Below are 22,585 nucleotides of genomic sequence, written 5' to 3'. Positions count from 1 at the left end.
TACCACTAGTCCAGAAGTATTTGTTTTAACCCACTAGTACATGAAGGGTGAGCATGAATTTTGTTATTACGCGCTTTGTGACGCTGACCACGGAGTGTTTTGGGATTATTTTTGAAGTTAGAGCTGATTTGGAGAAAACCTCAAACCCAACTTTTAGAACAATATTACAGTATTATACAAATGTATTTAAGAGTTTGTMATTTGGGAATGTTTTCTTGGAGTGCTCGAAGTTACTAGTATATGCATTTCTGACATTGAGAAATAGCTGCTACGTGCCCTTTAAGGCTGGGGTTCAATCTGGTGTAATGATACTGATGATTTGTCACCACAGATGGTTAGTTTATGTTTCTACCGTTGTGGCTAGATGGAGTAGGCCTACATTAAAATGTTGGAAGCCTTCAAATGGCGCTGCCCATTCTAATACGGACTTTTGGCACCTAGAGGCCTCTATCATTCTCTATGGGTGATACTGCTGATTTGTACCCACAGATGGTTTGTTTAAATTGCAAGTTAGGATAATTAACGTGGCAGTTTAAGAAAGAGGTTAGGAAAAGGGTTAGGCTTAGCTACAATGCTACAGATGTCAACTGKTGTCCCTTACACGACCAATAGATGGCGCTGTAGGCCTTTTCCATCTAGCCACAACAGTAGAAAGGTAAATAAACAATCTGTGGCGACAAATCATCAGTATCATAACACTGTACTGAGTTAAGCACGCTATAAACGCAGATCTGACATTTAAAAGGTAATTTCCAATTGGGCTGACATTTACAGCATTCACCATGAATGTGATGTCAAAAACGCGGAAACATTGCCTTTCAAAGCTGGCTACAAGGGCGATCGTATTGAATCACGGCCTTAGTTCATGTACTGAAACAAGACAACAGATGTATCAATGATAGAACATTTATTATTTATTTCAAACACTTTGGTCGTCTCGAGACGTACAATTCCAAGATTACTTTATGGAGGACCCAAAAAAATTAAGTATAAAACATTGAGGGTAAATATAATAATCTGTATTTATCCAGTTTTCTAAATTCATTATAAAATAGGATGCATTTTATACAATTTAAAACAGGCACTGTGTCAAAGGACAACTAMAAATATACACCCAGGAAGGGAAAGGACCCAAACRTACATCACAGATAGTACATTGGTTGTTGGTTTAGTCATCCCGGATCAAATTACCACATTCTGTCACAAGCCTTTTTTGATTCTTAAGGTATATTACAAGATCAAGTACTATCAAACCCATGAAGCGTCTGCTTGTGATTATTTAAAGCAGCTCTGATCCTGGAATCCATCTGGCAGTGGTTTGTACTAACTAGGCCACTTAAAGGGGCAGTGCAGTCAAACGTGATTTCCCTTTTTTATTGATATTTCCGAAATAACACTGAAATTGTGAAAATGTTGATGATGCCCTTTTAGTGTAACAGCTTTTGAAAAAAAGGGGATGTAGTTTTTGGCCCACAGCATTACATCACAATCTGATTTTTCTGACCAATGACCAGTCATCTTTTATTTGCATAATATGTATCGTCCTACTCTGAAGTTGTAGGCTCTAGAGCCCTCAAACTCATCTCTGGACCTCCAAGCTAGTTCCACTGAGTTTTTCATTGTTCCCCTCTAATCAGGGACTGATTTAGACCGGGTACAATTAATGATCAAGTAGAACAGAAAACCAGCAAGCTCCGGASCTCGTAGGGTAAGAGTTGAATACCCCTGCTCTAGGGTCTAGGCCAGGTTTTCCCAAACTCAGTACTGGAGCCCACCCTGGGTGCATATTTTGGTTTTTGCCCTAACACTACACAGCTGATTCAAATAATCAAAGCTTGATGATGAGTTGGTTATTTGAATCAGCTGTGTAGTGCTAGGGCAAAAACCAAAACGTGCACTCAGGGGAGGCCCCAGGACCGAGTTTAGGAAACCCTGGTCTAGACAACCCTATCCGCCAATCAGGGCTGTGTATCCTATCCGCCAATCAGGGCTGTGTATCATAAAGATCGTAACTGTATTCACTCCCAGTTTAAAAAAGACACAGACCAGCCTTTCCAGCGTAAAAATACAAAACGGTACTAAATGTTTTTAATCCAACCGTCTACAATCTACCAGTCCCTTCTATCAGGCTCCCTCAGAAATCACTAAAATAATYAGGCTATTTGGTTCAATGTAGTGTAGTAAGACTGATGTATTGCTAACTTTTCTACTGTGAAYGAAACAAACACTCAAAATGATCACAAATTACACCCAAACAGAGAAAAATCACAATTGTTGTGTCCCTGCACTTTTAAGAACTCCCTGGGTTTTATAAAGTGGACAGGGAGTACTAGGGACATAATATGTTGGTGTGTGTCCATGGTGTGTGTCCGGTCTAAATCTAGTCCGATTCAGAGCTGAGTGTCTATTCAGACGTCATCTTCCTCTTCCTCCTCATCTTCCTCATAATAGCGGTTCCTCTTGATCATCTCCTCTATGGTGAGCTGTTCCCCCTCTCCTTCGCCTCCCTCCTCCCCCTCCCAGAAGCCCACGTCCTGGGAGCTGCGGTTGTGTTTGGGCTGCGGGGGCGGAGATGCTAGGATGTCTGGAGAGGCACTTTCGCATTTTAAAGAAGCCCTTTCCTCTTCATCCTCCATTGCTGCTTCTTTTCCTTTCTTCATCGGCTCTTCTTTCTTGTCCTGCGTTGCTGGGAGACTCTCCACCTCCTCGCAGCTGATCTCTCCGTTCACTGCACTKCTGCTGGGCGGTGTGGGCCTGCTCCCCTCTTTCTCCTCCTCTCTCCCCCTCTGGAGTTGGGGTTCTGGTTCCTTAAGCGTGGAGCAGCTGTCCTCCAGCGACCCCCTCCTCTCCATCAGGGATTTGAGGGGATGGCGGTGCTCCCGTGGCCCCAGGGCATTGGTGTTAGTGAGGCTGGGGGCCACCGAGAAGGGCCGATTGCGCTCCTTCAGAGACGAGCTCCTCCTGAGGCTCTTCAGCTCGGCCCTGTCGGGGCTCAGGGTGGACGATGACACCTCGCCCTCCGGGGGCCACTTGGCCCTCCAGGGCCGGCCCACACCACCACCCTCCAGAGCAGGAGAGGCTCCAGCATAACTGTCAGCAGGAGGGGGCCAGGCAACCCTAAGCCTGCGGGCCTCTGGTATTTTCTCGGCGGAGGAAATGTGGCTGTGTGTCTCGTGAGAGGCAGTCAGGTCTGTCACCTTGGCCAGGGGAAACTCCTCCACCATGGGGCTGGACTGCTTGGCTGGGGAGAGTGGTGTCTCGGCTGGATGGGACACCACCACAGCTCTTTCTGCCCGCTCCGTAGACCTCTTCTCCACTACCCGGTCTACTCCTTCTTCCTCCTCTTCCTCGGCACGGGGCGTCCACAGGTCCYTGTGGGGGCGGCGGCCAAAGCCCTCGTCGTAGTTGCCTTTGGCCTTGAACAGCTGGCTGAAGTGGGGCTTGCAGTAGACCTTACCATGTAGAGAGGCATAGCTCCCCAGGCTGAACAGCAGAGAGCAGCAAAAAAACATACAATAGCTAGATGCAGACAAGACACCGGTCACTGAAACAAAATGTACATTTCAMAGCTAATGTTACTCCAATCGATTCAGCTTGGGATAAATCCAATTAAAAAGGCATATTGAAAAGATAGAATTATCATGCACGATAGACAATACTTTTAACATGTTCTTTTTTCTTTTCCCCCAATGGTTTCTAAATGTTTTGGAATGTGACATTTGAATGAAAGAGTACATTGACAAAATTACAATATAATGTTATTTGAAGTGTCCCGTAGTGAGTGAGCATCCCTACTAGTACCTGAGCTTGGTGTTGCAGTGGAGACAGCGGAAGCAGGTGGTGTGGAAGATCTGGGTGTTGGCCACCAGCCTCTCCAGCGGGTACACTGTCTTTAGGCACGTAATGCACGTCTCCCTCACGGAAAGGCAGAACTTCTACACACACATTAAGGATGTGCCTTTCACACACTGAATTGTGGTTGTCAGTAACAACTCTTACTGTCAGATTTTATATTGATTTCCTTGATTTAATACATGTTACTACAGTTGTACGTGTCATTGTGATGGAGGCTATGGAGAGAACTCACCCAGGCTGCCTTGGGCAAGTCACTGTGGACTGAGGATGAAGATGAGGTACTACCCTTAAAACTAGATTTGTCCATGCCATCCCCTGAAACAGACCAAACACATAACATACCGGTCAGACTACAGGGACTTCATCTTGACTCCGGAGGTCAGTGTCACAGCTGAGCAGAGCAATATAACAATACATATATATATTTTTAAAGGAGCCAGGCTTTTCACTAGACACAGAGCAGTAACTCAGAGTAACGACCCAGTCGGTACTCCACCCCTCTCTGCCCTTTAACCTAGAATACAGAGGACCAATCAGAGGCAAGAGCAGCCGTTGCCCCGCTGTCCCCGGCGCCCCCAGCCAAGAGCTGTGGGGTTGACATCATGCGAGATAGGGAGGGAAATTAAAGCTTACTCACCATTGGTCTCTGCTACAGCAACTTTTCTGCTGTAGGACTCTAAAGCCTGGCTCTGAGTAGAAAAAAAGAGAGAACCTTGTTATAGCAATCCAAAAAAACAGTATAGCTTGTTCATCCATTTAAAATAGTACAAAAAATGAGTTTACTGTCACTGTGTAWTCATGTTTAAGAGCAGGTATTTTAGGAGACTATGTTCAGTCTTGTATGTTCATTTACTCACAGCACATCAGCTTTGATTGGTTTACAGTGTGTATCTGCTTAAACGCTGCTCCCCTATCCAATTAACTAATCTTCACACACAAACACAGTTTATGTCAAAGATTCACTATGTTCACTCAGTCGCTCGCTCTCTCTCTCACGTACCCACCTCAAAACCAACTTTCTCACACGCACCACACACACACACACACACCACACACGCACACACACACACACACACACACACACACACAGGTACTTACCACAGCCACACCACTAGGGGGCACATTCTCCTTCAGCCTGTTATCCTCTCGCTCTGACTGACTGGTCTGCAGATGAATAGAGGTTGATCAGTAGAAGAACACAGTGACAAGAGAGACATGAAATGCCAAACCAAGGCCATCTTTACAAAATATGTGAAGTATGATCGGTCTTTCTTTGACATTAGTTACGCAACTTTTCCCATTTACACTATCCTTACATTAGCCTTGAATGTTTTATTTTTTCTTACTGTCTTTGCTGATAGCTACTTTGTACTTACTATGACTGTGATATGTGATTGTCCCACCTAGCTATCTTAAGATAAATGCACTAAGTCGCTCTGGATAAGAGCGTCTGCTAAATAACTAAAATGTAAAAATATAATGTGACCATTTAACAAGAGCAGAGGTCCTTCTAAAAAGGACATTTAGGTCTGGTAACTGAGTCAACGGTGTCCCTAGTATCTCCTAAATAAAGGAGAGTAAATGTGAGAGGAGGGGAGTGTGTAAAAAATGTAGGATAGCATCTATAATAAACAAACACACACACAAACTCACAGTGYGTGCTAGTGGGCCCTTTTTGGTAGCGGCTGACTGGTACTTGGCCATTCTTTCCTTCAGGGAGGTGGTCTCAACCACTCTGTCAGGGGACAACACTACGAGAAAAAATTCACACACACACGGACACAGAGATACACACACAGAGATACACACACACGGACACAGAGATGAGCATAATGAAGTTTCTTTCTCCTGATCCACCACCTGGTTCTGATACGATGTTGTTATCAGAAGCCCTGTATGTTGAGATGCGATGTTATCAGAAGCCCTGTATGTTGATGCGATGTTATCAGAAGCCCTGTATGTTGATGCGATGTTATCAGAAGCCCTGTATGTTGAACGATGTTATCAGAAGACCCTGTATGTTGGATTACGATGCCATCAGAAGCCCTGTATGTTGATGCGATGTTATCAGAAGCCTGTTGTTGATGCGATGTTATCAGAAGCCCTGTATGTGTGTGATGCGATGTTATCAGAAGCCCTGTATGTTGATGCGATGTTATCAGAAACCTGTATGTTGATGCGATGTTTATCAGAAGCCGTATGAGTGTGCGATGTTATCAGAAGCCCTGTATGTTGATGCGATGTTATCAGAAGCCCTGTATGTTGATGCGATGTTATCAGAAGCCCTGTATGTTGATTTGAGACCAAAAACAAAAAGAACTGTGAAAACACGGTCCTACATTAGCTACTATGAAAACAACCTGGGCAAAGGGTATATAAAAGCTGCCAAAAGTTTATGAATTAAGTAAATAAAGCTGGTCTTTTTAGATGGAGCACAGTGCCCTCACTATGAATTGACGCACTGTTCTGCCACACAGTTCAACCACAGCCCTTCTAAAAAATACAAATAAATAAACCTGCAATTCTCTTATTCCTACTAGCACCAACTAAGCTGATAATGCCTTTATTGGGGGGAAATGTACTTACCAGTGGTTACATGTGGTTGTCCCACCTAGCTATCTTAAGATGAATGCACTAAATATAAGTCGCTCTGGATACGAGTGTCTGCTAAATGACTCAAATGTTGCACCGGTGGATAACAAAACAAAAATCTGTCAATGCAAACCCTGCATCCTCATCTGTAACATTCATGGATAGAATGAGTGCACTGGGCACCTCTCTGCATGGGATCCTTTGTCAGTTGGTGCCTAGTGCTGGTGATACCAGCTGTGACCTCATAATTTGATTATACTGTATGGGTCTTGTGCAGTGTGTGTGTGTGTGTGTGTGTGTGTGTGTGTGTATATATGTGTGTGCTCATGCATTACCTCCTAGTCTCTGGTCCATGTCCTCGGAGGAGCTGCTGTGTAGTCCTGTGCTCACCTGGATGATAACACAGGGGTCAACGGTCAGGGTTCAGCTTATTACACAACCTCAGATTGTACAAGTCCTATGTCCTCACCTTCAACTCAGCAACCACAGACTCCTCCTGCTTTCTCTACTTCCATCTATCTTTAAGCCTTCGTTTGTTGGCCTCTGCGTTGCTACCCATAKCAACACTCATAAAACATTAAGCTCCGTCATTGGTCACTCTTGACCACCCCCACAACTCCCACCTCTCTCACAATGGTTTGGCCCATTGACATCAAAGCCAGTTCCTGCATATCCTTTACATTACAATGAGCCACTGATGGTTGCTTAAACAAACCCCTATTAACCCAGGTACACACACAAAAACACACCCATTTGGAGCATGTTCTATTCCCCCCCACACCTTGCTCTATTTTATTGATTGATTTATTTGACCTTTGAGTTAGTTAAGAACAAATTCTTATTTACAATGACGGCCTACCCCTGCCAATGCTGGACCAATTGTGCGCCGCCCTATGGGACTCCCAATCATGGCCAGATGTGATGCAGCCTGGATTCGAACCAGGGACTGCAGTGACGCCTCTTGCACAGAGATGCAGTGCCTCAGGCCACTGGGCCACACGGGAGCCAATATTTTAGCTCTAGACCTAACCAAAAACCAAGCGTTCACGTCAGTGAATAATCTAATTTGCCCAAAAGAGAGACTGATAACAGTAAGGAACACTTTACTGTTAAACACCAAAACAATCACCAAATATCTATGGTGATATCAGATTTCATAAGAAGCTCAATTGTCCCAAGTTGYTGAAACATTTCTAATTTGAACAAGATGGTGAATTTACTGCATTCGGTAAATTTTGGACAGCAGMTGCAATGAATTCTACAGCTAAACTCAATTCTGTATGGTTATTAACAAAGAACCATTATGCATAATATGCATTTCAAATTGGAAAATAAACAAATATGACAAGACAAACCACTTAATAGATGTAAAACACTTCTAGCACCACACAACAGATAGAAACTGCAATGAACCACATAATGACTTACCAGAAAGTCAAGGGAGACGCACCCCCTACACCCCCACTAACCACACACACTACTGTATGTACACATACTGTATGGGTGCGGACATGTGTACACAGAGTTAATCCCCTAATAAGCTCAAGAGCCAGAGCCATTGTCAGACAGGACTGTCTGTCCCCCCCACCAACTCCCCCATGACACAGCCACTCTACCCATTAACACGCACACGCATGCACACACCCCCAGCCTCTACACCAGTAGGCTATACACTTTAAACACACAGGGATGTTTTTTGCAGGAGCTCTATTTTGGTGGCCTTGACTCCATCTGAAATAGACAGTGAAATGATTGACTATCTTATCGAGTTTACCTCCTAGATTGGAAACATTTGTTATGGTATTCAAATCTAATTGCATGTGTCACATGCTTAGTAAACAACAGGTGTAGACTAATTGAAACGTTTCCTTTTTGTATTTATGTTTGTATTTATTCTGGATCCCCATTAGCTGCTGCTACACACAATAAAACAGTACTTAACAACACATTATTACACACTACTCTACCATGACAGAGTACCAGTCAAAAGTTTGGACACACCTACTCATTCAAAAGGTCTTTATTTTGACTATTTTCTACATTGTAGAATAATAGTGAGGACATCTAAACTATGAAATAACACATATGGAATCAAAAGTGTTAAACAAATCAATATAGTTCTAGGCCTATATGATTAGGACTATTTTCTAAGAGAACATGAAACATTTAACCTGTCTTCTCTTGAGATTAAAGTATTATTTACAATTTTACTGCAAGATATGAATTGCCACAATAATGTTTTTTCTTCAAATTATGTATTTTATTAAAACATAAAAATGAAATAGCCAACATTATCTTGAAAAGTAAAGGTTTTGTTCTTCCAGTTTTCCTTTTTTCCTAGTTTATTTTAGAAAAACAACAAAATTGGATGTTCTAAGTCCACAAAAAAGCTTTAACCACACCAGGAGACCACTTTTGAGGTCTGGGAAAAATCGGAGAAATGTACATAATGTTTTTTATATATAAACGCAACATGTAAAGTGTTGGTCCCATGTTTCGTGAGCTGAAATATGCACYAAAATGTATTTCTCTCCAWTTTTTTGCACAAATTTGATTACATCCCTGTTAATGTGCATTTCTCCTTTGCCAAGATAATCCATTCACCTGACAGGTGTTGCATATCAAGAAGATGATTAAACAGCATAATCATTACACAGATGCACCTTGTGCAGGGGACAATAAAATGCCCCCTTAAAATGTACAGTTTTGCCACACAACACAATGCCACAGATGTCTCAAGTTGAGGGAGCGTGCAATTGGCATGCTGACTGCAGGAATGTCCACCAGAGCTGTTGCCAGAGAATTGAATGTTAATTTCTCTACCATAAGCCACCTCCAACGTCGTTTTAGAGAATTCGGCAGTACGTCCAACCGGCCTCACAACTGCAGACCACGTGTTACCACGCCAGCCCAGGACCTCCACATCATACTTCTTCCCCTGAAGGATCATCTGAGACCAGCCACCCAGACAGCTGATGAAACTGAGCCATATTTCTGTCTGTAATAAACCCTTTTTGTGGGGGACCGAAAACCAAAACTCATTCTGATTGGCTGGGTCTGGCTCCCAAGTGGGTAGGCCTATGCCCTATGCATTTTCTAAAGTGACTAGTGATCCATTTATTAAAGTGCCTAATGATTGGAGTCKATGTAGGCAGCAGCCTCTCTGTGTTAGTGATTTTTCAGTCTCTCGGTCCCAGCTTTGATGCACCTGTACCGACCTCGTCTTTTGGATGGTAGCGGGGTGAACAGGCAGTGGCTCGGGTGGTTGTTGTCCTTGATGATCTTTTTGGCCTTCCTGTAACATCGGGTGCTGTAGGTGTCCTGGAGGGCAGGTAGTTTGCCCCTGGTGATGCGTTGTGCAGACCGCACCACCCTCTGGAGAGCCCTGCGTTTGAGGGCGGTGCAGTTGCCATATCAGGATGTGATACAGCACGACAGGATGCTCTTAATTGTGCATCTGTAAATGTTAGTGAGGGCGCTGTTGCACCTTCACTACTCTCTGTATGGGTGGACCATTTCAGTTTGTCCGTGATGTGTACGCCAAGGAACTTTAAAAACTTTTCACCTTCTCTACTACTGTCCCGTTGATGTGGATAGGGGGGGGGTGCTCCCTCTGCTGTTTCCTGAAGTCCACAATCATCTCCTTTGTTTTGTTGACGTTGAGTGAGAGGTTGTTTTCCTGACACCACACTCCGAGGGCCCTCACCTCCTCCCTGTAGGCTGTCTTGTTATTGTTGGTAATCAAGCCCACTACTGTTGTGTCATCTGCAAACATGATTATTGAGTTGGAAGGCCACGCATGACTGCATGGCCACGCAGTCATGGGTGAASAGGGAGTACAGGAGGGGGCTGAGCACGCACCCTTGTGGGGCCCCAGTGTTGAGGATCAGCGAAGTGGATATGTTTTTTCCTACCTTCACCACCTGGGGGGCGGCCCGTCAGAAAGTCCAGGACTCAATTGCACAGGGCAGGGTTGAGACCCAGGGACTCAAGCTTAATGATGAGCTTGGAGGGTACTATGGTGTTGAATGCTGAGCTGTAGTCAATGAATAGCATTCTCACATAGGTATTCCTCTTGGGATAGAGATGGGATAGGGCAGTGTGCAGTGTGATGGCGATTGCGTCGTCTGTAGACCTGTTGGGGYGGTATGCAAACTGAARTGGGTCTAGGGTGGCAGGTAAGGTGGAGGTGATATGATCCTTGACTAGTCTCTCAAAGCACTTCAGACTCACATTAAGCATTTCCAATCCAAAATTAAATCTAGAATCGGCTTCCTATTTCGCAAAAAAGCATCCTTCACTCATGCTGCCAAACATACCCTCGTAAAACTCACTATCCTACCGATCCTTGACTTCAGCGATGTAATTTACAAAATAGCCTCCAACACTCTACTCAGCAAACTGGATACAGTCTATCACAGTGCCATCCGGTTTGTCACCAAAGCCCCATATACTACCCACCACTGCGACCTGTATGCTCTCGTTGGCTGGCCCTCGCTTCATATTCGTCGCTAAACCCACTGGCTCTAGGTCATCTATAAGTCTTTGCTAAGTAAAGCCCCGCCTTATCTCAGCTCACTGGTCACCATAGCAGCACCCATCCGTAGCACGCGCTCCAGCAGGTATATTTCACTGGTCACCCCCAAAGCCAATTCCTCCTTCGGCCACCTTTCCTTCCAGTTCTCTGCTGCCAATGACTGGAACAAACTGCAAAAATCACTGAGGCTGGAGACTCATATCTCCCTCACTAGCTTTAAGCACCAGCTGTCAGAGCAGCTCACAGATCACTGCACCTGTACATAGCCCATCTGTAAATAGCCCATTCAACTACCTCATCCTCATACTGTTATTTTTTATTTATTTTTTGCTCCTTTGCACCCCAGTATCTCTACTTGCACACTCATCTTCTGCACATTTATCACTCCAGTGTTTAATTGCTATATTGTAATTATTTAGCCACTATGGCCTATTCATTGTCTTACCTCCCTTATCCTACCTCATTTGCACACACTGTATATAGACTTTAAAAAAAAATGTATTATTGACTGTATGTTTGTGATTCCATGTGTAACTCTGTTGTTGTTTGTGTGGCACTRCTTTACTTTGGCCAGGTCACAGTTGTAAATGAAAACTTGTTCTCAACTAGCCTACCTGGTTAAATAAAGGTGAAATAAATAAAATGATGACAGAAGTGAGTGCTACTGCGCGATAGTAATTTAGTCCAGTTACCTTTGCTTTCTTGTGTACAGGCACAATGGTGGCCATCTTGAAGCATGTGGGGACAGCAGACTGGGATAGGGAGAGATTGAATATGTCCGTAAACACTCCAGCCAGCTGGTCTGCGCATGCTCTGAGGTCGCGGCTAGGGATGCCGTCTGGGCCGGCAGCCTTGCGAGGGTTAACACGTTTAAAATGTCTTACGTCGACCACGGAGAAGGAGAGCTCCCAGTCCTTGGGAGCGGGCCGCGTTGATGACACTGTGTCATCCTCAAAACGGGCCGAAGAAAGTGCTTAGATTGTCTGGGAGCAAGACGGTGTCCGCGATGTGGCTGGTTTTTCCTTTGTAATCCGTGATTGTCTGTAGACCCTGCCACATACGTCTCGTGTCTGAGCCGTTGAATTGCGACTCCACTTTGTCTCTGTACTGACATTTTGCCTGTTTGATTGCCTTACGGAGGGAATAACTACACTGTTTGTGTTTGACCATATCCCCAGTCACCTTGCCATGGTTAAATGCGGTGGTTCGCACTGATGATGAAACTGGCTCTCATGAGGACCGCCACAGGAAAGGAAGATCCAGAGTTACCTCTGCTGCAGAGAATAAGTTCATTGGAGTTACCAGCCWAAGAAATCAGCAATTGAGTGTACCTCAGATTGCAGCCCAAATGAATGCTTCACAGAGTTCAAGTAACAGACACATCAACAAACTGTTCAGAGGAGACTGCGTGAATCAGGCCTTCATAGTGGAATTGCTGCAAAGAAACCACTACTAAAGGACACCAATAAGAAGAAGAGACTTGCTTGGGCCAAGCAACACAAGCAATGGACATTAGAARAAAAAAAWTGGAAATCTGTCCTTTTGTCTGATGAGTCCAAATTTGCGATTTTTGGTTCCAACCGCCGTGTCTTTGTGAGATGCAGAGTAGGTGAATGGATGACCTCTGCATGTGTGGTTCCCACCGTGAAGCATGGAGAAGGAGGTGTGATGGTGCTTTACTGGTGACACAGTCTGTTATTTATTTAGAATTCAAGGCACACTTAACCAGCATGGCTACCACAGAATTCTGCAGCGATACACCGTCCCATCTGGTTTGCGCTTAGTGGGACTATCATTTGTTTTTCAACAAGACAATGACCCAACACACCTCCAGGCTGTGTAAGGGCTATTATACCAAGGAGAGTGATGTAGTGCTGTATCAGATAACCTGGACTCCTCAATCACCCGACCTCAACCCAATTGAGATGGTTTGGGGTGAGTTGGACCACAGAGTGAAGGAAAAGCAGCCAACAAGTGCAAAAGCATTCCAGCTGACTACCTCATGAAGCTGGTTGAGAGAATGCCAAGAGTGTGCAAAGCTGTCATCAAGGCAAAGGGTGGCTACTTTGAAAAATCTCACATATAAAATATATTTTGATTAGTTTAACACWTTTTTGGTTACCACATGATTCCATATGTGTCATTTCATAGTTTTGATGTCTCCACTATTATTCTACAATGTAGAAAATAGTAAAAAAACATTTTTTAACTTGAATGAGTAGGTATGTCCAAACATCTGACTGGTACTGTACAAAACTATGCAAAAAAAATTAATAACTTCGGTACCTATGTTTTGAATACTATGGTAATAGAGGTAAGACTAATGCCAGTGGCAAGCAATATAGGGTTTTATTTAGGGCTCAGCCAGGCAGTGAATCACAGCCCAGCATGATCTGTTCCATCTCAACCTTTTATGTCCAGGATCCATTACAGCTATTTAGCTATTTAGCTATTTGGACTGATATACAACATCCTAGCTCATAAGGCGTCACCATGCTTCGGTTTGGCTGGTACCAAGCCGAACTCTGAAAAATGTGCATTAAAACAAGTCGTCTCTCGTTGAATAACGACAAACACTTAATTGAAAAATCCCTGCTGTTGACCAACCACTGAAGGGGCGTAGACGTCGGCTACTTTTTTTTTTTGCACAAACAGATGAAAAAAAACTTACCGAAGACCAAAACATCACAAAATGTCATCATAATATTATGCACAGACTGTTCCGGATGGGAAGCATGCAGATTCCTTACACCCCAGGGCTGATCGAAAAACAGTAGAGACAAAGAGAAAGTGTGAATACAGAGAGTAAAAGAGAACTAGAAACAAGTGGAGAGAGTAAAAGAGAACTAGAAACAAGTGGAGAGAGTAAAAGAGAACTAGAAACAAGTGGAGAGAGAGAGAGAGAGTAAAAGAGAACGAGAGAGAGAGAGAGTAAAAGAGAACGAGAGAGAGAAAGAGTAAAAGAGAGAGAACGAGAGAGAGAGAACGAGAGAGAGAGAACGAGAGAACGAGAGAGAGAGAGAAGAGTGTGTGTTCTGTAAGAGCAGAGTTTGTAGGCCTCCAGTGATTGGGGGGTAAGGAGTGTGTGCATAACACTCCCATGACATCGTCACTGCTGTAGATGGCATCAGCCCAGAGCAGGCGCTGAGCTACAGCTGGGGCGGGCACTAATGTGTGTGTGCGTGTGTGAGATGGTGCGTGAGTCCATGTGTGTACTCCCCCCATGCTCAACCCCACCTCAGCTCTGGTCAGCCGGGTGTAGTCAGCTGAAATGCACTGGGGTAGCAATAAAGGATTTTGTGCGTATGTGTATTAAGGAAACACACACACCGAGCACAGCTCTCAGACGAAGACGAATCGAGGCCCTCCTACCGTCACTCCCTTCTTTAAAAGCTCTGGCAGTAAATTCAGCACAGGTCCAGAACCATGGCCATTGTGGCACGCCTCATCTGACTGGCTTAGAGAACAAAGACTACAACACAACCACTGTTCTCAGACCAGTCTCCCTAAGGAGACACTGGGGGAAATTCCAACATGTAGGCATAGGTCTTAGACTAGTGGTCATCATGAACACACTTAAAAGAGATGAACACCAAGGCGTGGTGGCAACTCACTCCAGTCCGAGTCGGACTCCACAGCCTTGCTCTCCCACCTGGACCATGCATCAACACTGTTGGCTAAGCCAGGGTAAGCAGAGACCACCAGGAATACAATACACTATTGTCTCACAATAATATGATGTATACAAAGTACTATTGTCTCAGAGTCACACCCCAAAGTTTTACTAAACTTTTATTAGACAAGAACATTTGAGAGGAAACAGGAAACTTAAAAATAGGAGGAGCAGCAGTGTACAGAAGTGGAGTGTAATCTTGTGTGATGCTGAGAGAGGTGGGTTGGGGGCCATGGGGGGTGAATACCTAACTGAAGGAGAATGACAGGACACAGAGAGTGAAAGGAAGGAGAATTCCAAAAATGGTGGGTCTGAAGAGAAAGACAAGGAATGTGGGTACCTTCTTGACCCTGGGCAATTATGGTGTACGTACGTGTGTGTTTGTGCACTAAAGAGGGGGTTGTTTAGGAAGAGATAAGGGACAGGACATATGGGCAGTGTGAATAATTGAGTTAAGGAAACTTTTTGTGGGGACAGAAGAGAGGGACTGAAGGGTTGAGTTAGTTAGGCAGTAATGAGTCTGAGAGGGCCGGTTCATTAACATGGCCACTAATGAGTGACTTATCTATGCTAATATCTGAGAAGCCACARGAGACCCTCCCTCAGTGTGTCKAGCACGAAGTATTTAACCTCTCAACTAGGGGTGTCTCCGTCAAGTCAGTGTGTGTATGCACGTTTGAGAGCCTCTTGTGTTATTAGGTAAACTAGTTTTAGCAAGTTTCCTCTAAGTGTGTGTGCGTGCTGAAGTCTCAGTGAATGGGTGTTCTGTCTGTACTTAGTGATGTGCACTGAGACAGACAGTGGTCTTTGGGGTGCCTTATGAAGTCTAGAGACAGAGCTTTTTTTAAAGCACGATTGCATCAGGTACCAAGGCATGTGACTGCTAGCATGACTCTAGTTCAAAGGAAGCATTCAAATCTCTGGCTGTGCAACAACAGATCAAGAGTTCAGCTGCATCCCTGCTGGATACAGGGGGCTAACCAATCACACACACACACACACACACAGATGACTGACCTGACCCCACAACCATAATGAGCCGCTACATGTTGAGGAAGATGCCAAGAGACAGAGTGAGAGAGAGAAGTATCATTAGAGAAAAGAGGGAAATACACTGTGTAGAGGGATACATAGCCACTGATTATGTGTGTCTTATCAGTCTTACCTTTCCCTTGGTGCCCTCTCCCTTCTCAAACAACATCTTCAAGCTGTTGAGAGGCACGCTGGGTTTCTCGATGGGTGTGCAGGGGCTGGCTGGCACCACCTCGTCTTCCACCTGCATCAGCTCTTTCTCCTCCTCTCGCTCGCTTGGCTGCTGCGCTTTCTTCTCCATCCCTCTCTGTCCCTCCTCGGCTATAGCTGCTGCTGCAGGATACTGGAAGCGGATGATGGCTGTGCTTTGACCACCCTGAGTGTTCAGGGATTCCGGAGACTTGGCTGGGGGAAGGTGCTCGGTCAGGGGAGTTGGTTTTGGTACGGCAGAGGGGGAGAGGYGGGCACAGGGTGGCCCGTTGGATAGCGGGGCGGGTCTGTCTTGGCGAGGACCTGGCTGCTCCCAGCGCTTCTTCAGAACACTCAGGTTCCCTGAACGCAGGGTGGGAGGCAGGCTCTCCACTGACTGACAGGAAAAAGAGGAGAGCAGATTAGTGAATGGTCAACAGGAAGAATGTCTTGAAGTTACTGACTAAAGCAATGTCCTGAAAGAGGTACAGAGGTAATTGTGTGTAGGAGTAGTCTTGTATGAGAAATACGGTACCAATTTCTAACAGTTAATAATACAAATAGTCAGTCTCATTTTTCAACTCTGTGGGATCAAATGACTAAACAAGCTAGAATGAAACCATTACCAACTAAATAGTCATCACCAGTTGCTTCCTACATCTACCAGTCAATCATGTCCTGTATTATGTAATCCAATTCCAAGCACCGAGACTGCAACCAAACGAACAGGAAAAAACGGAGGAAAAATCAAAAGCTCATAAATTTCTTCCTGAGGCCACAGTGGGAAAATACTTTGCGGACAGCAGTAGTTACTGACGTGGAAGAACATTCAAATTAGATAAGCAGCTGTTCCCAGAGTTGGTCCAGGAAAGAGATATGTTGTCACAGTAGCTGAAGTCAGAGCTGGCAATCATCAGCTGCTGCACAATCAACTCTAGAGAGGCAGACAAAGTCTTGGCGCAAGATGGAGAGAGCAGCACTAAACATGGAGACGTCTTTCCCAACCACATTCCATTCTGTGGCACCCTACCTCACCTTTTCCTGAAAGTACAGAGGGTTCTCTGCTCTGCTAAGCATATAGGCTCAACCATCCATGAAGCTTCCAACTCATAACTGATGCCGAGTAGCAAGCTGAACTATTAGAAGACAACAATACTCCACTAGAAAATATGGAAATGAACACCCACTTGGAAACAGTCTGTAATATGGGGAAGTTCTGAAAAGGTATGTATGACAATATGGCCCTTTGAAAGCAGAATAGAGTCAACTAATGAACTAATAAAGTTAAGTTAAAATGGGGAACTCAATGTTCGAACTGGGCTATGGTAAACAGAGCCCAACTTAATACAAACTATCTAAATCACACGGTGAAGAAGAGAAACAATATGTATTCTAAGTGGTAAAGGGACATCCATAACACAAGCCCCAAGCAGTAGGTAACCATCAACATCCACAACTCCCTAACAAAGAACAAACCGGACTTCTCCTTTCAATGTGATAACGAGGTGGTCAACCATATAGCATTGGAGGTCCACACAAACTTGAGAGAYATAAAAAGCTTACACAACTTCCCAATGTCATCGCATTGACCACACACACACCACAACCATGCAATTCCAACAAACCTAACCTGCAAAATACATCAAGCCATGTTCCACCAACAAAGGATGTGACAGAAACTAGATGGAAACTAGATGGAAACACATGAAAAAAAGAGCAGAGCTTAAGGGAGGACTGAACGAAAGAAGGTCCAATAGAATCCCAATAATTCTCTTTGTGAGAGCAACTGGAGTACAATACGTACAAAAGAAAAGGAGCAGCAGACAATGAAAAGTTTGTTCCTGTTTTTTGAAAAGAGAAGTGGTGAAACCTGTGAGAGCGAGACGAAACGAGGCGTAGTGGGGAGGCTAGGTGGCAGGCAGGGGGAAAGAGTCCTGTAGCTGGAATCAGTCTGCCGTCCTTCCCTCTGGTCTCTGTGCTGAGTAAGGGTGATCAAGCTCTCCCAGATGTTAGCAGTTAGAAAAACTCTGCATGTAAGAACTAGCCCACCCCCCATCAAGACCAGGAGAGAGAGACTGAGGCGGGGGGTGGGGGGGGGGGGGTAATACCCCAGGAAACCAGAAAATGATACATTTGGGAAAAGGTTTAACTCTTCGCTGACTGTGTCTCTTTCTTTTTAAACTTTAGTTTTCACTTCCCTTATTGATGTTTATCCCCAAATAAAGATTTTAAATATATGTTGTTATTTTTTGTGTAAATCCAGCTCAAACACAGCTGAAGGTTCAGGGATTCCATTTTTATTTTTTTAAACTTTATTTCACCTATATTTAACCAGGTAGGCCAGTTGAGAACAAGTTCTCATTTACAACTGCGACCTGGCCAAGATAAAGCAAAGCAGTGCAACAAAAACAACACAGAGTTACACATAAACAAACATACAGTCAATAACACAATAGAAAATAAAAATAGAAAAATCTATGTACAGTGTGTGCAAATCTAGAAGAGTAGGGAGGTAGGCAATAAACAGGCCATAGAGGCGAAATAATTACAATTTAGCATTAATACTGGAGTGATAGATGTGCAGATGATGATGTGCAAGTAGAGATACTGGGGTGCAAAAGAGCAAGAGGGTAAGTAATAATATGGGGATGGTTGTTGGGTGTGCCATTTACAGATTGGCTGCATACAGGTACAATGATAGGTAAGCTGCTCTGACAGCTGTTGCTCAAAGGAGATAAGACTCCAGCTTCAGAGATTTATGCAATTCGTTTAAGTCATTGGCAGCAGAGAACTGTAAGGAAAGGCGGCCAAAGGAAGTGATGGCTTTGGGGATGACCAGTGCAATTTACCAGCTGGAGCGCGTGCTACGGGTGGGTGTTGCTATGGTGACCAGTGAGCTGAGATAAGGCGGGGCTTTACCTAGCAAAGACTTATAGATGACCTGGAGCCAGTGGGTTTGGCGACGGATATGTAGTGAGGGCCAGCCAACGAGAGCATACAGGTCATAGTGGTGGGTAGTATATGGGGGTTTGGTGACAAAACGGATGGCACTGTGATAGACTRYATCCAGTTTGCTGAGTGTTGGGGGCTATTTTGTAAATGACATCGCCAAATCAAGGATCGGTAGGATAGTCAGTTTTACGAGGGTATGTTTGGCAGCATGAGTGAAGGATGCTTTGTTGCGAAATAGGAAGCCGATTCTAGATTTTAACATTTTGGATTGGAGATGCTTAATGTGAGTCTGGAAGGAGCGTTTACAGTCTGGTTGACACCTAGGTATTTGTAGTTGTCGACATATTCTAGGTCAGAACCCGTCCAGAGTAGTGATGCTAGTCGGGCGGGCAGCGATCGGGTTGAAGAGCATGCATTTAGTTTTACTAGCATTTAAGAGCAGTTGGAGGCCACGGAAGGAGTGTTGTATGGCGTTGAAGCTCATTTAGAGCTGTTAGCACAGCTCTAAATGAGCTGTGCTCTGTAGCACAGTGTCCATAGAAGGGCAAGATGTACAGTCGTGGCCAAAAGTTGAGAATGACACAAATATTAATTTTCACAAAGTCTGCTGCCTCAGTGTCTTTAGATATTTTTTGTCAGATGTTACTATGGAATACTGAAGTATAATTACAAGCATTTCATAAGTGGTCAAAAGGCTTTTATTGACAATTAATGAAGTTGATGCAGAGAGTCAAATGTGCAATGTTGACCCTCCTTTTTCAAGACCTCTGCAATCCGCCCAAGCATGCTGTCAACTTCTGGGCCACATCCTGGCTGATGGCAGCCCATCTTGCATAATCAATGCTTGGAGTTTTGTCAGAATTGTGGGTTTGTTTGTCCATCCGCCTCTTGATGATTGACCACAAGTTCTCAATGGGATTAAGGTCTGGGAGTTTCCTGGTCATGACCCAATATACCGATGTTTTGTTCCCCGAGCCACTTAGTTATCACTTTTTCCTTATGGCAAGGTGCTCCATCATGCTGGGAAAAGACATTGTTCGTCACGAAACTGTTCCTGGATGGTTGGAGAAGTTGCTCTCGGAGGATGTGTTGGTACCATTCTTTATTCATGGTTGTGTTCTTAGGCAAAATTGTGAGTGGAGTCTCACTCCCTTGGCTGAGAAGCAACCCCACACATGAATGGTCTCAGGATGCTTTACTGTTGGCATGACACAGGACTGATGGTAGCGCTCACCTTGTCTTCTCCGGACAAGCTTTTTTCTGGATGCCCCAAACAATCGGAAAGGGGATTCATCAGAGAAAATGACTTTACCCCAGTCCTCAGCAGTCCAATCCCTGTACCTTTTGCAAAATATCACTCTGTCCCTGATGTCTTTCCTGGAGAGAACTGGCTTCTTTGCTCCCCTTCTTGACACCAGGCCACTCTCCAAAAGTCTTTGCCTCACTGTGCGTGCAGATGCACTCACACCTGCCTGCTGCCATTCCTGAGCAAGCTCTGTACTGGTGGTGCCCCGATCCCGCAGCTGAATCAACTTTAGGAGTCGGTCCTGGCACTTGCTGGACTTTCTTGGGCGCCCTGAAGCCTTCTTCACAACAATTCACAACGCTCTCCTTGAAGTTCTTGATGATCCGATAAATGGTTGATTTAGGTGCAATCTTACTGGCAGCAATATCCTTGCCTGTGAGGCCCTTTTTGTGCAAAGCAATGATGACGGCACGTGTTTCCTTGCAGGTAACCATGTTTGACAGAGGAAGAACAATGATTCCAAGCACCACCCTCCTTTTGAAGCTTCCAGTCTGTTATTCGAACTCAATCAGCATGACAGAGTGATCTCCAGCCTTGTCCTTGTCAACACTCACACCTGTGTTAACGAGAGAATTACTGACATAATGTCAGCTGGTCCTTTAGTGGCAGGGCTGAAATGCAGTGGAAATGTTTTTGGGGGATTCAGTTCATTTGCATGGCAWAGAGCGACTTTGCAATTAATTGCAATTCATCTGATCACTCTTCATAACATTCTGGAGTATATGCAAATTACCACCATACATACTGAGGCTGCAGACTGTGAAAATGTATATTTGTGTTATTCTCAAAAACTTTGTCTACGACTGTATACAGAATGGTGTCGTCTGCGTAGAGGTTGATCAGAGAATCACCAGTAGCAAGAGCGAATTCATTGATATATATAGAGAAAAGAGTCGGCCCGAGAATTGAACCCAKTGGCACCCCCATAGACTGCCAGAGGTCCGGTCAACAGGCCCTCCGATTTGACACACTGAACTCGATCAGAGAAGTAGTTGGTGAACCAGGCGAGGCAGTCATTTGAGAAGCCAAGGCTATTGAGTCTGCCGATAAGAATCCAGTGATTGACAGAGTCTAAGGCCTTGGACAGGTCGATGAAGATGGCTGCACAGTACTGTTTCCTATCGATGGCGGTTAAGATATCGTTTATGACCTTGAGCGTGGCTGAGGTGCACCCATGACCAGCTCGGAAACCAGATTGCATAGTGGAGAAGGTACGGTGGGATTCGAAGTTGGTCGGTGATCTGTTTATTAACTTGGCTTTCGAAGATTTTAGAAAGGCAGGGCAAGATAGATATAGGTCTGTAGCAGTTTGGGTCTAGACTGTCTCCCCTTTGAAGAGGGGGATGACCGCGGAAGCTTTCCAATCTTTGGGGATCTCAGACCCCTTCAGCCCCCAGCTGTGCCCTGGAGCCATATGTGTATTGATGCCCCCCCCCCCATCCCTCTATCTTCAGAGTTCGTACTGTTAGGTGACTAAACTGGACACTGCTTAACACACCGGCCATCCTCAATCTACGCTAGTGCCCTCAATCTCACACAAATGATCAAGGAACCTACCATGTACTAAATTTGTAACCATGGCACCCTCTTAGATTCATCCTGACCAATTTGCCTCTAATAAACCTCTGCTGTCTTCACCAGGATCTCAGTGATCACTGCCTCTTTGCCTGCGTGCGTAATGGGTCCGCGGTCAAACGACCACTCCTCATCACTGTCAAATGCTCCCTAAAACACTTCAGCGAGCAGGCCTTTCTAATCGACCAGGCCTGGTATCCTGGAAGGATATTGACCTCATCCGTCAGTAGAGGATGCTTGGTTGCTCTTTAAAAGTGCTTTCCTCTCCATCTTAAATAAGCATGCCCTGTTCAAAAAATGTAGAACTAAGACAGATATAGCCTTGGTTCCCCCAGACTTGACTGCCCTTGACCAGCACAAAACATCCTGTGGCGTTCTGCATTAGCATCGAATAGCCCACGTGATATGCAACTTTTCAGGGAGGTAGAAACGGAACCAATATACTCAGTCAGTTAGGAAAGCTAAGGCTTTTTCAAACAGAAATTTGCTTCCTGTAGCACTAATTCCAAAGTTTTGGAACACTAAAGTCCATGGAGAATAAGAGACCTCCTCCCAGCTGAGGCTAGGAAACACTGTTACCACGATAAATCTACGATAATTGAGAATTTCAATAAGTATTTTTCCATGGCTGACCATGCTTTCCACCTGGCTACCCCGGCCAACATCTCAGCACACCTGCAGCAACTTTGCACCCCCCCCCCCCCGCTTCCTCTTCACTCAAATCCAGACAGCTGATGTTCTGAAAGAGCTGTAAAATCTGTATCTCTACAAATCAGCTGGGCTAGACAATCTGGACCCTCTCTTTCTAAAATGATGTGCAAAAATTGTTGCAACCCACCTATATTACAAGGCGCTATAGAACTCTTTTGGTATT

At 44.7% G+C, this 22,585-nt stretch overlaps 1 protein-coding gene across 3 annotated transcripts in view; it reads right to left on the bottom strand.

Moving 5' to 3' along the window:
* Positions 1 to 890: 890 nt before the first annotated feature.
* LOC111970184 (LIM domain and actin-binding protein 1-like) overlaps positions 891 to 22,585 on the bottom strand; it is a 47,820-nt gene continuing 26,125 nt past the window's right edge. For 2 of the 3 annotated variants that reach the window (XM_023996763.3, XM_023996764.3), the window contains 8 exons: positions 15,823 to 16,275; positions 6,783 to 6,837; positions 5,509 to 5,606; positions 4,954 to 5,019; positions 4,493 to 4,544; positions 4,088 to 4,170; positions 3,802 to 3,935; positions 891 to 3,483 (listed from right to left, as the gene is read on the bottom strand). In XM_023996763.3, coding sequence (XP_023852531.1) covers positions 2,409 to 3,483; positions 3,802 to 3,935; positions 4,088 to 4,170; positions 4,493 to 4,544; positions 4,954 to 5,019; positions 5,509 to 5,606; positions 6,783 to 6,837; positions 15,823 to 16,275 — 2,016 coding nt within the window. In that variant the 3' untranslated portion in view covers positions 891 to 2,408. The remainder of the gene's footprint in view (positions 3,484 to 3,801; positions 3,936 to 4,087; positions 4,171 to 4,492; positions 4,545 to 4,953; positions 5,020 to 5,508; positions 5,607 to 6,782; positions 6,838 to 15,822; positions 16,276 to 22,585) is intronic. The other variant, XM_023996765.3, reaches the window with a different exon arrangement.

Source organism: Salvelinus sp. IW2-2015, linkage group LG11, assembly GCF_002910315.2.
Source record: "Salvelinus sp. IW2-2015 linkage group LG11, ASM291031v2, whole genome shotgun sequence".
NCBI classification, from domain to species: domain Eukaryota; kingdom Metazoa; phylum Chordata; class Actinopteri; order Salmoniformes; family Salmonidae; genus Salvelinus; species Salvelinus sp. IW2-2015.
The sequence above is the reverse complement of the archived record's forward strand: the minus strand, read 5'-3'. Positions and strand labels throughout refer to the sequence as shown.